The sequence below is a fragment of the Cyprinus carpio genome, chromosome B5, assembly GCF_018340385.1.
Source record: "Cyprinus carpio isolate SPL01 chromosome B5, ASM1834038v1, whole genome shotgun sequence".
In the NCBI taxonomy this organism is placed as follows: Eukaryota; Metazoa; Chordata; class Actinopteri; order Cypriniformes; family Cyprinidae; genus Cyprinus; species Cyprinus carpio.
In genome coordinates this window covers 3474498-3489083 of record NC_056601.1, presented here as the reverse complement: position 1 = coordinate 3489083, position 14586 = coordinate 3474498, and the positions used below count along the sequence as shown (strand labels likewise).

At 35.9% G+C, this 14586-nt stretch overlaps 1 protein-coding gene across 3 annotated transcripts in view; it reads left to right on the top strand.

Annotated features, from left to right (window-relative positions):
- The window catches only part of wscd2 (WSC domain containing 2), a 56001-nt gene extending 42442 nt beyond the window's left edge, over positions 1 to 13559 (top strand). For all 3 annotated transcript variants that reach the window (XM_042723656.1, XM_042723655.1, XM_042723654.1), the window contains 5 exons: positions 3920 to 4041; positions 4122 to 4296; positions 8610 to 8774; positions 8873 to 9073; positions 12303 to 13559. In XM_042723656.1, coding sequence (XP_042579590.1) covers positions 3920 to 4041; positions 4122 to 4296; positions 8610 to 8774; positions 8873 to 9073; positions 12303 to 12655 — 1016 coding nt within the window. In that variant the 3' untranslated portion in view covers positions 12656 to 13559. The remainder of the gene's footprint in view (positions 1 to 3919; positions 4042 to 4121; positions 4297 to 8609; positions 8775 to 8872; positions 9074 to 12302) is intronic.
- Positions 13560 to 14586: the final 1027 nt, after the last annotated feature.

The window sequence follows — 14586 nt, the reverse complement described above, 5'->3', positions numbered from 1 at the left end:
CATTAAAAACAATTCAATTTCATTATAACCAGTAAAACCATTACAAATTATGTGACGGTTTCTATTTTTTATTTTTATTTTAATTTTTTCAGTAGGGGGTGGAAATAAATGTATGATTGTATGAACTAAAATACTTGAAATCTATAGAAAAAGAGCAGAATGCAAAATGTATACTATGACAATAATAAGCATAATCCTACAATCTAGAAACCTGAAAAAACAGATTTCTTCAATTTGAGTATTCACATGTCTCTCTCTCTCTGTGTGTGTGTGTGTGTCATGTTAATCAGATTATTACCGTATAGGTGATTTCATTTACTCTATTTTCTAACTCAATAGGCCTGTAACTCTTTATGAATGAATGGAATATTCATGTCAGACAATGCAAAGTAATAAATAGCAGTGAACATTCAGAATAGGGGTGTCCTGGGATTTTAATATAGTGCTCATAGGCTATATGCTTTATAGCAGGGATGGGCAACTTTGATAGTGACAAGGGCCAGCATTTTTTCTTCTCTATACCAAGGGGCCAGATTACTAATCTACATTCACACACCTTTTACATCGTTTTACTCAATTTCCTTTTTATTGAAGGAAATTAAAGTATAATTAATGTCATTTGTTTTTAAAGATATTAACTATAAAACTTGTGCAGTTAAGCTAATTCAGAAGGAAAACTTTTTTTTGTCAGTTGACAGCAATATCACCCCAACAAATAAACATCTCAATTTCATTGTCTGTTCATTTAAAAGTCCTATTTTTTTTTATTACAGAACATTCTCAAAACAACATAAGAGGACAGTTACAAATATAAAATAACCGGGTAACTGCAGGATTTTTAAGTAAGGAATGATTGACGACGGGCCTTTAAACTATTTTTAAGAAAAGGGAAGAGTCAAATCAATCATCAATTATTATATTAATTTAAACAACTGCTATTATTAGTCAATTATTTTATTAAATTACATAAATATATCTTAGTGTCTTAATTGTTTAGATTATTATAATGCATTAGCTTTTTGTCGATCCACTGGTTCACATTTAAAAATATGTAGCAAAAATAGCAGACAGGCTTATTGCAAAAGCACATTCGTTCTCTGCCAGCAGCAGGTTTCACTTTCAGAGCTAAGAGTTTCCCCAGTAACCGCAGCACAAAGCATCGCGCCTGACACATGAAACATGCAGCGCTCAAGTTTATTCAGTGAAATCATAGCCTTTTAAAGTTTAATCTACATACTAATCTATATTGCAATTCTTGTCTTTCTGTCCCCAAATTTAAGACTTTCAGTATCATATTAGAGTTTACATGGCCTTAAATTTAAACAACTTTTAACTGAAGACTTTTTAAGGACCCATGGAAACCCTAAGAACATAGTTCAGTGCAAACATTTCTGTCATGCATTTGGCAAAAAGCTTTGTTGGCAATGCATTTTACCGTTGAAATTTGAGGCAAGTGCAACTCTGGCGTCCTCGTTGTTTTTGCGTAGTGGTGTGATGACGAGTTAAATAACAGATTTCCAAACACTCCAAACATATAACTATCCCCTTGAACTTGGTAAAAAGATAATGTGTTTACCATCTTGACTGGAAAATGCTGTTTCATGGTCAGTTTTTCATTTATTATTTGCTAATGTTAGTGAATGTTTACAGTATAAGAGTGCACATCCTACTACACTGAAATTAATATGGGGAGCGGCTGGAAACTAGCGACCTCTCCTGGTTGGAGATAGTATTAAACTGAAAGCAATCTTTACGTAGTCTCGCATAGCTAGACCTTCAGACTGTGGCTGAAGGTCTGGAATTCATGGCAGCTTTCTTTGGCCAAGGCCCGCCCATGAGGCTGTTTGACTGACATGTCAAACTACCAATCACAGTTCGTTTCGTTCAGCGTCACGTTTAGGGGCATGGAAATGTCGCCACAATAACAGATCAGTGTGTAAAACTCTCTGACGTATTTGAAAGATTCTGTACCGCGAACTTTAAATATTTCACATACTTTTGAAAATCCAGCGTTTAGTTGATCCCGATAAGCACTCATCATCACAGTTGTAAACGCTACGGCTTTCTTCTTTCGTGAGGGGGTTTTGCACCACGGTATCTTTGTTTCCGGACAAAACGTTAAAGAACGCGACACACATGTCTCCCGGAAATCCTGTAGAATTCAACCAACCCAATAATTACAACAACAATCCTAAATTTTATCCAATTTTTATAATCTTTTAAAGATGTATTAAACAAAATATCATTCGGCGTGACGTCAGAGGCTGAGACAAATCTTTACGTGACTTACATTTCAAATATTTTAAAATTGATCATCCTAGTCTAAAATTATCCAGCGGGCCATACTAAAAGATATTACGGCCCGTATACGGCAGTTTCGGTTTCTTATAAGCAAAAATAGATTGCATTAGCGCCCTCTTTTGTCGGCTGTCAACGTCACTTTATCTAACACTTTTTCTTTGATGATGAACCAGCAGAACTTCTCCAGAATGTCCAGATGGCCAGTCCGCCCCTAAATGCAGCATTAGGTTAACATTTCAATAAACGAGCTTGTACTACAATTACAAGCCATTCTATTAGGTGACATTTCAGCACTTGACAAATGGATAGCGACTCCTAAGTAGCACTTAAAGCACGGCTACGTGCGATTGCGTCAAGTGCATTCTGGGAAATGAACGTGAAACAATAACGAACGATCGTAAAATGACTCATAGAAAACGCTCGTAAGTGCTAAGATCAATCGTTATCGAGAAACACAGCCCTGAACAATTATAGTTTTAAGCAGTGTATCAGCATTTAGTTAGTATGCTACACTCTAAGAAAATATCTGTAAAGATAGGGCACAATCTACTTTGTTAATATGAAGAAATTTCCTGTATTGATTTTTCACGGGGTTTTTTTACCTGGATTTTAAATTACACATTGTATTTTGTGTTTTGGGTTACAGGGTTACAATGGATAATGGATAATGAATGATGGATAATGGATTATGTCCTGTAAAATTGCTAGTACCTTTTCCATTTTTCTAAATATTTTTCTTACAGCGTGCTAACTGATGAACTATCGCAGGTACAAGCTACTCACAAGGTGTATCATAAATTTACAATTATTAAATTATTATAATTAAATTGAGCAATTGCTAATAGCTTAATTCACGTGATATGTGTACTGCTAGGCATCTTTGGTTTCCTCATTTTGTGTAATTTAGATTAAAAGTTGCTAAAAGTTGCCAAATTAATTAAAAAAATTGCTAAATTTGAGCTAAATTAAGAAAAAGTTCCTAGGGTAGTGTGAAAAGTTGCTAAATTTAGCAACAAAATTGCTAAGTTGGCAACACTGTTTAGGGCATCATCCTTGTCTTTTATTCACACCATAATTACATTAAAAATGTCCTTGAAGAGTCCTTGAAGTCTTGGAAAATGTTAATAAAATAAAATTAATAACCATTTCCAGATCTTTATGGCACACCCTTCACCCTTTTCCTTATGCCTCATGTTTCCTTTATTGATCAAAAAATAGCACAGGCAGAAACTTGTGACATTCCACCCTGTGTGTCCTGATTAAGCACTTTTCTCATGTGACAGGATGTCTGTTTGCATATGAGAGATTATGTGATAAACACAGCAAGTGAATACAATAGATGTGCAGGATCAACTTAGCCTTTGATGAAACCATTCTAAGATGAATCGATAAAAGACTATTTCCACTTGTACAAATAGTGATAGATTTACACTTCGTGCAAATAGTGTCAGATACTTTTGAACATCAGTGATTTCCTTTTTTAAATCATTTACAAGACAGTAGCTGGTGAGGTTTTGAAACACAATCAATACTCACATTTTCTTTAAAAAATGGTATATATGTAGTTGTTTTTCTTGGGTTTTACATTGTAAAAATTCATATTTATTTTGCTTTTCAGATGGGAGTGCCATCTTCAAGGGCTGTTTCAAGAGGCCAGACAACGTGACACTGGCGCTTCCTGCTAGTGCCGTCATTAAAAACATGTCAGTGGACAAGTGTGTTGATATGTGCACAGAGAAAGTGAGTACATGTTTTCTCTCATACTACAGTACTGTGTTTATAGTCTGTCCTATATAATCTTTTTTCTTTGTCTGCCATAGGAATTCTCTTTGGCAGCCTTGGCTGGTGAAAAATGTCACTGTGGATTTCCTACTTCACTCTTCACCCTGCATGAGCATGAGGATGAGGAACTGTGTCTTCAGCGCTGTGCAGGAGAAGACTTTGAGAGCTGTGGAAACAATGACTTCTTTGTAGTGTACCAGACCCAAGTGCAAGGTAGCATTCATTTGTTAGGACCAAAACGATATGCTCAGCTGAGCGCACAGGCAGCCCACATGCACAATATTTTCCCAGTTTTAGGACAAGAACATACATGTCAGGCCACTATAGAAGCACAAAATATAGCCCTGTCTGTGCTGCTTCAGCACATTCAGTCTTCACAGTGTTTCAAATGTGTGATGAGCTCTAACTGAGCTTTTGTGGCTGCATATCACTTACCGAGGTCGACCCTCACGTTTGCTAAGTTCACACTTCATCTACGCTTCCTCCGAGTTTGCCGTCAAAGTAAGAAAACCGTGTGACTTCTTTAGTGGTAAGTGGTCAAAGGCGATGGCTTCATCTGTAAATTTGGCACTAAATCAATAGCATATGTCAGCATTTCAGATATCCAAAGATGATTTCAATAAATGCATGCGTGTGACACTTAAATGGTCGCAACTGTCCTGTCGTGCAAGCAGATCCTTTTTCCGAAACGTGCACAAACATGCACTCGGCCACAAAACCACATAGAGTCAATTTGTTAACTTTGAGGGTGGGGGAATTGCCGTTTTTAGGTACTGGTTAGTTCTCACCACAGTTTTTAAATATGCTGCACAAGTGTGTGTAGTGTGCTGAGGAGTAAAGGGGTGGGGATGACACATCAAAGAGTTAAAAGCATCAAAGTTTCCTCTATTCTACACTAGATATTAAATAAAACAATAAAATAATCAAGAATCTTTTACAAAAATACAAAGAAAAGGTTTCCAATGTTTTCACTGGCCAAATTAAATGTATTTTGTAAATATAGAGAGATTTTATATCATTTTTTTTATTTATTTTATTTTGATGGCTGCAACATGCTCCAAAAAAGTTGGGACAGAGGCCCTCTTTAACATTCTGTCACATCATCTGTCCTTTTAATTACGGTGTTAAATTGTATGAGAATTGAAGATACTAATTGTTAAAATTTTGCATGCAAAATCTTTGTCCAGTCTTGCTTGATACAAGACTTCAGCTGCTCATCAGTCTGAAGTATTTATTGTCTGATTCTCCTCCACACATTTTCAATAGGAGACAGATCCACCGGCCACTCAGTCACATCCACATGTGTCTATGAAACCACGCTGTTGTAACAGATGTAGAATGAGACCTGGCATTGTCTTGATCTAATAACCATGGACTTCCCATGACAGACTGCATCTTGATGACAGTGTATGTCTCACTACAGCTCTGTATTAGGGGCTTTTGCACCACATGTTCCAGGAACTAGCTAGAAGGGTGGTTCCTAGATAACAAATTTCCCCCTTTGGCCATTTACGTGGCTGCATTTGCACTGGCAGCAGGAACTCTGAAGCGGCTGACGGCGTCGTCTTTGTTTGTGAATATGTTTACATGGCTTTTTAAAAATGCTGTGTAGACGGTTCTTCAATTGGCCAATAAGCGTACATTTACGTCACTGGTAGCTTCTATAGAACTGTTTTAGACCCTACTCTGAAGTAGGAACTAATTTTGTTTGTCCAAATGGAGTTCCTAGAACTAAATATGTTCTTAATTCCTGCGTTGTGAACACGCCAAAAAGCAGGTACTTCCGCCAGTAGTTCTAGGAACTATGAAAAGGTACCTCCAGTGCGAATATCTTATATCTATACCTTCGCACAGATTCCAGTCACCCATGCTGTTTGCTCTGCTTCACCCCCATAGCATGACAGACATTTGCTTTTGCATCTGTCACTGGTGAAAGTCTGGATGATCCTTTTGGTCTTTGGGACTGAGAACTTGATGTCCGTTTTTACCAAGAACAAGCTGAAACGTGGACTCATCTGACCACAGCACACATTTCCACTGTCTTTCTGACTTTCTGACTTTCTAACCTGGCAGCATCACTGCATAGTATTGATGTACGGTTCTTCTTTGCGTAACCGATTCAATTTTGCATTTCTTTATGCAGCAGAAGACTGTGGTAAATGACAGTGGTTTTCTGTAGTACTCCTGAGAGTGTGGCTGTATTTGACACCACAGCATGATGGTTTGTTATGCAATGCCATCTGAGGGTTCAAAAGTCTGCTCCAAAACTTTGTTTTGCCTCTGTTCCAGCTTTTTTGTAGTGTGTACAAATATTTTCTTTGTACCTTTGTCAATTAAAGAAAAGTTAAGGGGAATTAAATAAATTCACAGATTCTTGATTTGACTTCATTTTACAAAATGTCCCAACTTTTTTGGAATTGGGGTTGTATATTACACGTGGTTTTGTCAGCTCACATTACATTACATAAATTCACACATCCTGTGAAAGCTCTGATTTAATGCACAGATAAATACACATCCATTTGCACATGCACTCTGCATGGAAAATATATAAGAATATTTTGTGCACTGCTGCATCTTAAATAACTTTTGTAGTTTATTTTGTGACATTTATATAAGCTGTTTGATTGCTTACATCAAGAATCTGTAAAGACCGGTTACACTCATGGTGTGGATGAATTGCCTGTCGGAGACAGAAGATAAATTGTAGTTTACGGTTTCAGGACCTATTAAATAAATGTTTTCGGGTTAAGCATTTGGAGCCTAATGATCATTTAAAAAAAATTATTAGTCATTTATTTTGACTAACGTAATCTGTGTAAAGGTATGACCGCTAAGGCATAAGGACAACAAAGATAAGGTTAATTTCAGCTTTAAGGTTAGCAAATTTATCGCACTGTAACTATGTTGACCCACAAGCATCCTTTGGGACAAATGTGGGCAAAATCATTTAGTTTTTTTTTTTTAACAAATAGTTTACTTAATCTGAGCGTACAAGTCTTGACTACTTTTTACTACTTTTCCAAAAAATGGACACGATTCAGCAAAGTTAAGTGGTTGAAAAAAAAAATTCTTAATTTGTCCTTTGTGGACAAAAGTGGGCACCCATAAGAAATTTATGGGAAATACTATAATTATGCATTTATTATTTGCCCCCCCCCCCCCCCAAAAAAATCAATAAATCCAACAAAATTCAGATATACATACATATAAATGAAGGGGTGAGCCTATACAACATTCTCAATATGCAAACACTCACACTTGTTTTTTTCTTTTGTTTTGTTGTTTTGTCGAATAAAAACAGTCACTCACAGCAAAAACAAAGAGTTGAATAAGCAAGTAACTGAGCAAATGTGTCAATCAGCCACTGCGCGCGCGCGCACACACTCGCTCACTCACTTCAAAGTCAGATCAAAGTCCTAATTCAAAACTAGTTGATTTTTCCAAACAAAACATGTGTGAAACATGCTACTTGTTAGGTTTATTGTTTATTCTTACTAGTTTAGTAGCATTTTATGTTTTTGAGTTATTGAAATTTGATGGGTTTTATTTTTTGTTTTGTGTTTTTTTAAATAAATGATTTCTCTGTCTCCTTTGTCTTTTCCTAATAGCATGGTCAGATATGTCTGTAAGCATATCTTGCCATCTTTGTATAGTCTCACCCAAAATTCGACAATTTTAACGTGATAAAATCTAAAACTTAAGAGGTTAAGATTATTACAACAATGGTTTATAAATGTAAGCCTATATGCAGCCATTGAGTAATACAGCCAAATAGTGGCTATTGATATTTTTAAAAAATTGAGATTTTTATGCCATCATATGTCACCAAAGTCACTACATTTTTAGCTTTTGGCTGTCTGAACTTGGATTTTTTTTTTTTTTTTTTTTTTTGGTACTGTAGTAAAATAAATATTAAATATAATAAAAAAAGCATATTTTACATAAAATATAGTACTTTAAGATGTAAATGACTTTTAAAAAAAATGCATAAATTGATCATTTTTATTTTAAGATAGTGATATGACATTTATTTTTAAAAAATTGGGATCACACCTTTTTTTTTGAGGGTTAACATGCTTCGTCTCATTTCCTCTTCATTCTGATAGTCATCCACTCTGTGGTGCAAATTCGGAATGGTCGTCATGTACAACCAAATTTGCAAGCAAGCTATCATTTGAAAAGAATAAAACAGATTGTTCTCACGAGAGTTTCTAAGATCAACTTGTCTCATTTCATCAAAATAGCAGCATATTTTCACGGTGGTTCGCATTCCTCTTGTTTATCACACCGCTCAAACCTGATTGAGACATTTTACCTATTTTTACAGAATGCTAATGTTCTGTGATTTCAAGACTGTTATTTTTGCATTTTTTTAGTCCACGTATGTTACCTTCGAGGTCATAAATATATGTGCTAAATATACTTGCTTGTAATTTTTTCATGGAGACTGAGACTTTTTAAGGATTTTTTTCACTTCAATATCTTACATTTGCCCTGATATGTGTTCTCCTTTATCTCTACAGATAATCGTTGTATGGACCGGCGCTTTTTACCCACTCGTTCCAAACATCTAGTGGCACTAGCTAGTTTCCCAGGCGCAGGGAATACGTGGGCCCGTCACCTTATTGAGCTGGCCACGGGATACTACACCGGGAGCTACTACTTTGATGGCTCACTGTACAATAAAGGTTAACTTAACTTTTTTGTTCTCTTTTTGAGAAGGCCATTCTTTTGACTCTTGCTTGCTGATGGTCTTCCTCTCTCTTTGATCTCTCTGTGTGTGCAGGTTTCAAAGGGGAGAGAGATCACTGGCGCAGTGGTAGAACCATATGTATCAAGACCCATGAGAGCGGCAAGAAGGAGATTGAGGACTTTGATGCCAGTATTCTTATGATCCGGAACCCTTATAAAGCCCTCATGGCAGAATTTAACCGCAAGTATGGTGGGCATATTGGATTTGCCTCTCAAGCTCATTGGAGGGGGAAAGGTGAGAGATGAAAGCTTGTTTTAAAGCCTAGTGATACACAATAAAAAAAAACAGCAGCACTCGCATAAAGTAAATAAAAACCTGTGCAACCCTTACGAAAAAGAAGTTTATTCAAGTGTGCTATTAGTATACTTCTTTTAAACTAAAAATAGGAAAGTATGCTTTTAGTTTACTTTTTATGTACTACTCAGAAATGGGCTTTATGTACTTCTACTTTTTGGTAAGGGTCATTAGCCTGTCCAGAAAAAAATAAATAAAAAAAAAAATATAAATATACTTGAACTATACTTAAGTATACTAAATAAAATAAACTTGAAGTATACTACTTTTGAAAGTGAAAGTGAAAGTGAAAGTGAAAGTGACGTGACATTCAGCCAAGTATGGTGACCCATACTCAGAATTCGTGCTCTGCATTTAACCCATCCGAAGTGCACACACACAGAGCAGTGAACACACACACACACACTGTGAACACACACACGCGGAGCAGTGGGCAGCCATTTATGCTGCGGCGCCCGGGGAGCAGTTGGGGGTTCGGTGCCTTGCTCAAGGGCACCTAAGTCACGGTATTGAAGGTGGAGAGAGAACTGTACATGCACTCCCCCCACCTACAATTCCTTCCGGCTCGAGACTCGAACTCACAACCCTTCGATTGGGAGTCCGACTCTCTAACCATTAGGCCACGACTTCCCCATGGTAAGGGACTTTTGGTAAGGGATGTTAAATGTCTATGTTAGAGAAATAGTTCACCTAAAAATTAAAGTTTGCTGGAAATGTACCCACCCTCAGGCCATCCAAGATGTAGGTGGGTTTGTTTCTTCATTGGAACAGATGTGGAGAAATGTAGTGTTATATCACTTGATCACCAGTGAATCCTAAGCAGTGAATGGGTGCCGTCAGAATGAGAGTCCAAACAGCTGATAAAAGCATCACAGTAATCCACAGGACTCCAGTCCATCAGTTAATGTCTTGTGAACTGAAAAGCTGTGTGTTTGTAAGAAGCAAATCTATAATTAAAGGGATACTCCACCCCAAAATGAAAATTTTGTCATTAATCACTTACCCCCATGTTGTTCCAAACCCGTAAAAGCTTTTTTCGTCTTCGGAACACAATTTAAGATATTTTGGATGAAAACAGGGAGGCTTGTGACTGTCCCATAAACTGCCAAGTAAAATACACTGTCAAGGTCCAGAAAAGTATGAAAGACATCATCAGAATAGTCCATCTGCCATCAGTGATTCAACTGTAATGCTATGAAGCAACGACAATACTTTTTGTACACGAAAAAAACAAAAATAACGACATTATTCAACAATTTGTCTCCGCTGTGTCACTCCACATCAGCGTAGTGCCATTTTGACAAATCTGAGCTGTATGCAAATTGTTGAATTTTAAGAGTTTGGAATGACATGGGGGTAAGTGATTAATGACAAAATTTTCATTTTGGGGTGGAGTATCCCTTTAAGATGTTTTAGATTTAAATCATCGCTTCCGGCCAATATACCAGTCAATCTATGATAATGCATAATAATGATCAGTGCTGGATAGTTACTGATTAACTGGTAATCTGGATTTGTATTCTTATATCCATAATGTACAAGATAATCGTATTTAAATAAATGTGATAAACAAGTTAGGTCAAAAGTATTCAAAAAGATTACTCTGATTACATTACCTTATATGTGTAACATAATGGATTACATTACTAACTACTATTTTTGTCATGTAATTTGGAATCAGTAAACGACTACCATTTGTGTGGATTACTTGTGGATTATTGGGATGAGACAGTGATCTAATGCTAAATTTCTCCAAATCTGTTCTGACGAAGAAACAAACTTATCTACATCTTAAATGGCCTGAGGGGTGAGCACATTTTCAGCAATTTTTTTATTTTTGGGTGAACAGTTCTTATAACTATTCAACTGTTGCTAGAATTGACAAAATTTTGCCCATTACAATTTGTTCATCTTCTCTTGCATATACAGATGTTATATGATACATTTTTTGTCTTCACTGAGCTCATCACAATATCTGCTGGCTTTATCTGTATCTTAGGTCAGTTTATAATCGGGCTAAATTTTTTAAAAGAACTTCTTTTTTGTTCTTGATGTTGTCATTAATCTGAGGGTTAAACTAAGCTGCTATACTGCAGTCGAGAGTGTGCACTTAGCAGACACAAAATGCCATGACTTTCTTTAACATGGTTTTTGTTGAGACTCTTTTTCCCTTTTAACTAAAGTTAAGAAACTTACTCAAGACTTATGCTTATGTTTAGGTATAGAAATCTATTATTGGGCACCAAATACAAGTTTCTGGTATTTAAATTTGAAGTTATAACCATTAAACCAAAACACATTTACTTGCATTACTTGCACATTTATTAATGTAATTTTACTAAAATATTGTTGCATTTAAAAGAAAAAAAAAAAGGGAAAGGAAAGGGATGTGACCTATGTTAGAGGTCAGTTTATTGTGCAAAGTTGTCCTTACCCCAATGAAGTCCATTTTTAAGCAATTTTTCTCTCTTGTTCTGCTTCTTAATATATTTTTCCCACGGAGAAGCAGATATTTGTGACATTTCAGTGAAATGAGCATCTTTCTGTTTTAGTTTAATTTTTTTAACAGTTTTATGAAGTTGCCTGTGTGTGTTTTTAACACATTTTAACATTTAACACTGTGCAGTATGTTCCTCTGTTATTGTTTTACTGCTCTTGTTACCATGCCTGCAAGCTTATTAATTCTTTCTGATGCGTCACACTGACCAAAACGCAGAAGCCTTTTAAAAAAATCAGCATTTTTTGCTTCTTCCTTTTGTATTCCATTCTTTTTACATCCTCTATCATCATGATTATGATAATTTTATTCGGTCTGTGAAAAAGACATCAGCTCTTCATTAGCGATTATATTGTTTTCTTTCTCTCCACTGATGAGACTCTGCAGAAAATTGTATTCTATTACTTAAATACAAACAAGTTCATCAATTCAGAGTATGATTGACTTCTGCTTAATTTATTTTATTTTTCAGAAAAGTGATCTGAACGTTGATTAAAAATATACTTAAGCAGTTCCGCTATTGAATCAAGTTGTGTTTGGTGATGTCCGGTACATTTATGCAGTGCTGTCACACGTCTACAAAGGTTTTCTAATGCACTAAATCTTAGGTGCCATGTTACTGCAAGATGTTATAGTTCAAGAAGATCAAGTCTCTCATTCTCTCTCAATCAGAGTGGCCAGAGTTTGTGAAGAACTACGCTCCATGGTGGGCATCCCACACACTAGACTGGCTGAAATATGGGAAGAAAGTTCAAGTGGTACACTTTGAGGATTTAAAACGGGAGCTTTTCTCTGAGTTAAAAGGCATGGTCATCTTTCTGGACCTAGAAGTCTCAGAGGACCGCCTGCTGTGTGTGGAAGGACAGAAGGATGGGAACTTCAAACGCTCTGGGCTGAGGAAGCTGGAATATGACCCTTATACGCCAGAGATGCGTGCCACTATTGACAGGCTTATTAAGACCGTGGACACGGCACTCAGAAAGAGAAACCTGTCTGGTGTACCCGAGGAGTACAGACCCAGATGATACTCATCTCTTCATTTATGCTTTTTTTCACAACACACTTTTTTCCCAGCTATACCCATTTTTCCCCTAGAATATAAAATTGTTTATCATCATTCTTCTTGATTGCTTTCAGTTTTAAGAATGGTACAGTATGTATTGCACAAATGAACTGCTGAAGAACTGTTTGCCCTTTCATTAAAAGTCTACGACTAAGACATGGGCTTGTGCAACAATTTGAGTTTAATCACTATGGATCCATCTTCCTTAGGCCAATACAAGTGTGTGCTCACTTCAAATTTGAGTCATTACGGGAAATGACTGTTCACACTTCTTATAAAAGAAGTGTCTGTTGCCATAAAGACATCCGGGACAGCTATTTAGATAAACCCATGATATGTATCTTTCATAAAATTGGCTTTTCCTTCAACTACTGGTCTACACTATGATCCCTTAAGCACTTCAGTCTCATTGGGAATATCTGGACAGCGATTTCATTTTTAACATCTGAACCCCAGCTTCCTGTTACCACAAATATCTGGAAATTGCTCTCAGATGTTATGATGCTTCTTAAAACTGATATGGACAACAAAAATCCTCAAGTCCTGCAGGCAAATTGCAGCCCTTATTGAGATGAAAGCAACCGAGTTCTTTTGTTTTGTGTTTAGAGCACTTCTACATAGAGATTGTTCCACTGAGTTAATTGATTTACCTTTTTTTTTCCTTCTAACTGAGGTTTTAAGATGTATTTGCAGTGGGTGATCAAAAAAAATGGGGGCTTCTTTTAAATTGCTTAAAATGACATTGACTGACCCTTTACCCCTTTTATTATTTTAATCTCTTAAAGGGATACTGTAGTTTTCCCCAAAATGAAAATTCATTCAGTTATGTTTTTGACAGACATAGTCACAATAAATACTTGAGAAGAGTTGTGTATCAATACTTGGATTTACATGAAGATGTGTAAATGATGACAGAATTTTCATTTTTGGATAAGCTATCCCTTTATGCAAAAAAAAACTTTCTACACCACTTTATGCCCCAGGTTAGACTGTGAGAGTAGTTGCACAACACACTGTGTGAGGTGCACTGAATAACTTCCCCACAAAATCAAATAATTCCTCCCAAAATATCATTAGATGTCAGGCTTTGGATGCAATTATAAACTTGTTCCAGAAATGTTCAGAATTATTTTTGTTTTTTGTCAGTGTTTTAATTGCAGGTGTTTTTTTGTTTTTTTCAAAACAGCGAATCAGCTTTATTTAATAATCTTGAAGAGGTGAAAGCAAGTATGAAGCAATGTTGTAAAGAGACTAAAAGCACCTCGTAGGTAAATTTCTGCTTCTCAGCTTGAGACCTAACAAATAACATTTAATATATGTAAATATACATATATATTTTTGTAATGCTCACAAGGAGAATGACTTTAAAAGACAAAGCACCACCTATATTTTTGAAAAGGCTTTTAAATTTGAGCATTACATGCTTTTCATTTCAAAAAGGAACTGAAGTGTCTTTCTGAATGTATTTTGTATGGAGTGAATGTAAGGAATTTCTACCAAATAATTATTGAAATCAGAGAGTAATTGCCAGCCATGCAAAGGGAATTAAATGATTGCAACAAGATTTTTATTATAATTGTAAGCTGAGAGAACTGTGTGAATATATGGAAAGGTTTTGCATTTGTTTGGATGGTGCATCAGATCAGATCAATAAATTGTAACACCCCCAAATTCTCAGAGGCCCAACATTTATTTATGTATGTAGTTGCTTGCTTGCTTATTTATTTATTTATTTAAAGATTTGAATATGATTGTAAGTTTTTTTTTTTTGTTTGTTTGTTTGTTTTTAACATTTATTATTTATTTATTTATGTGTGCATTCGGTGAAGATGCTGAAGAAACTAAAAAAAACAACAACATTCATGCAGTTTCGTTCTCTCTTTAAAGCTGTAT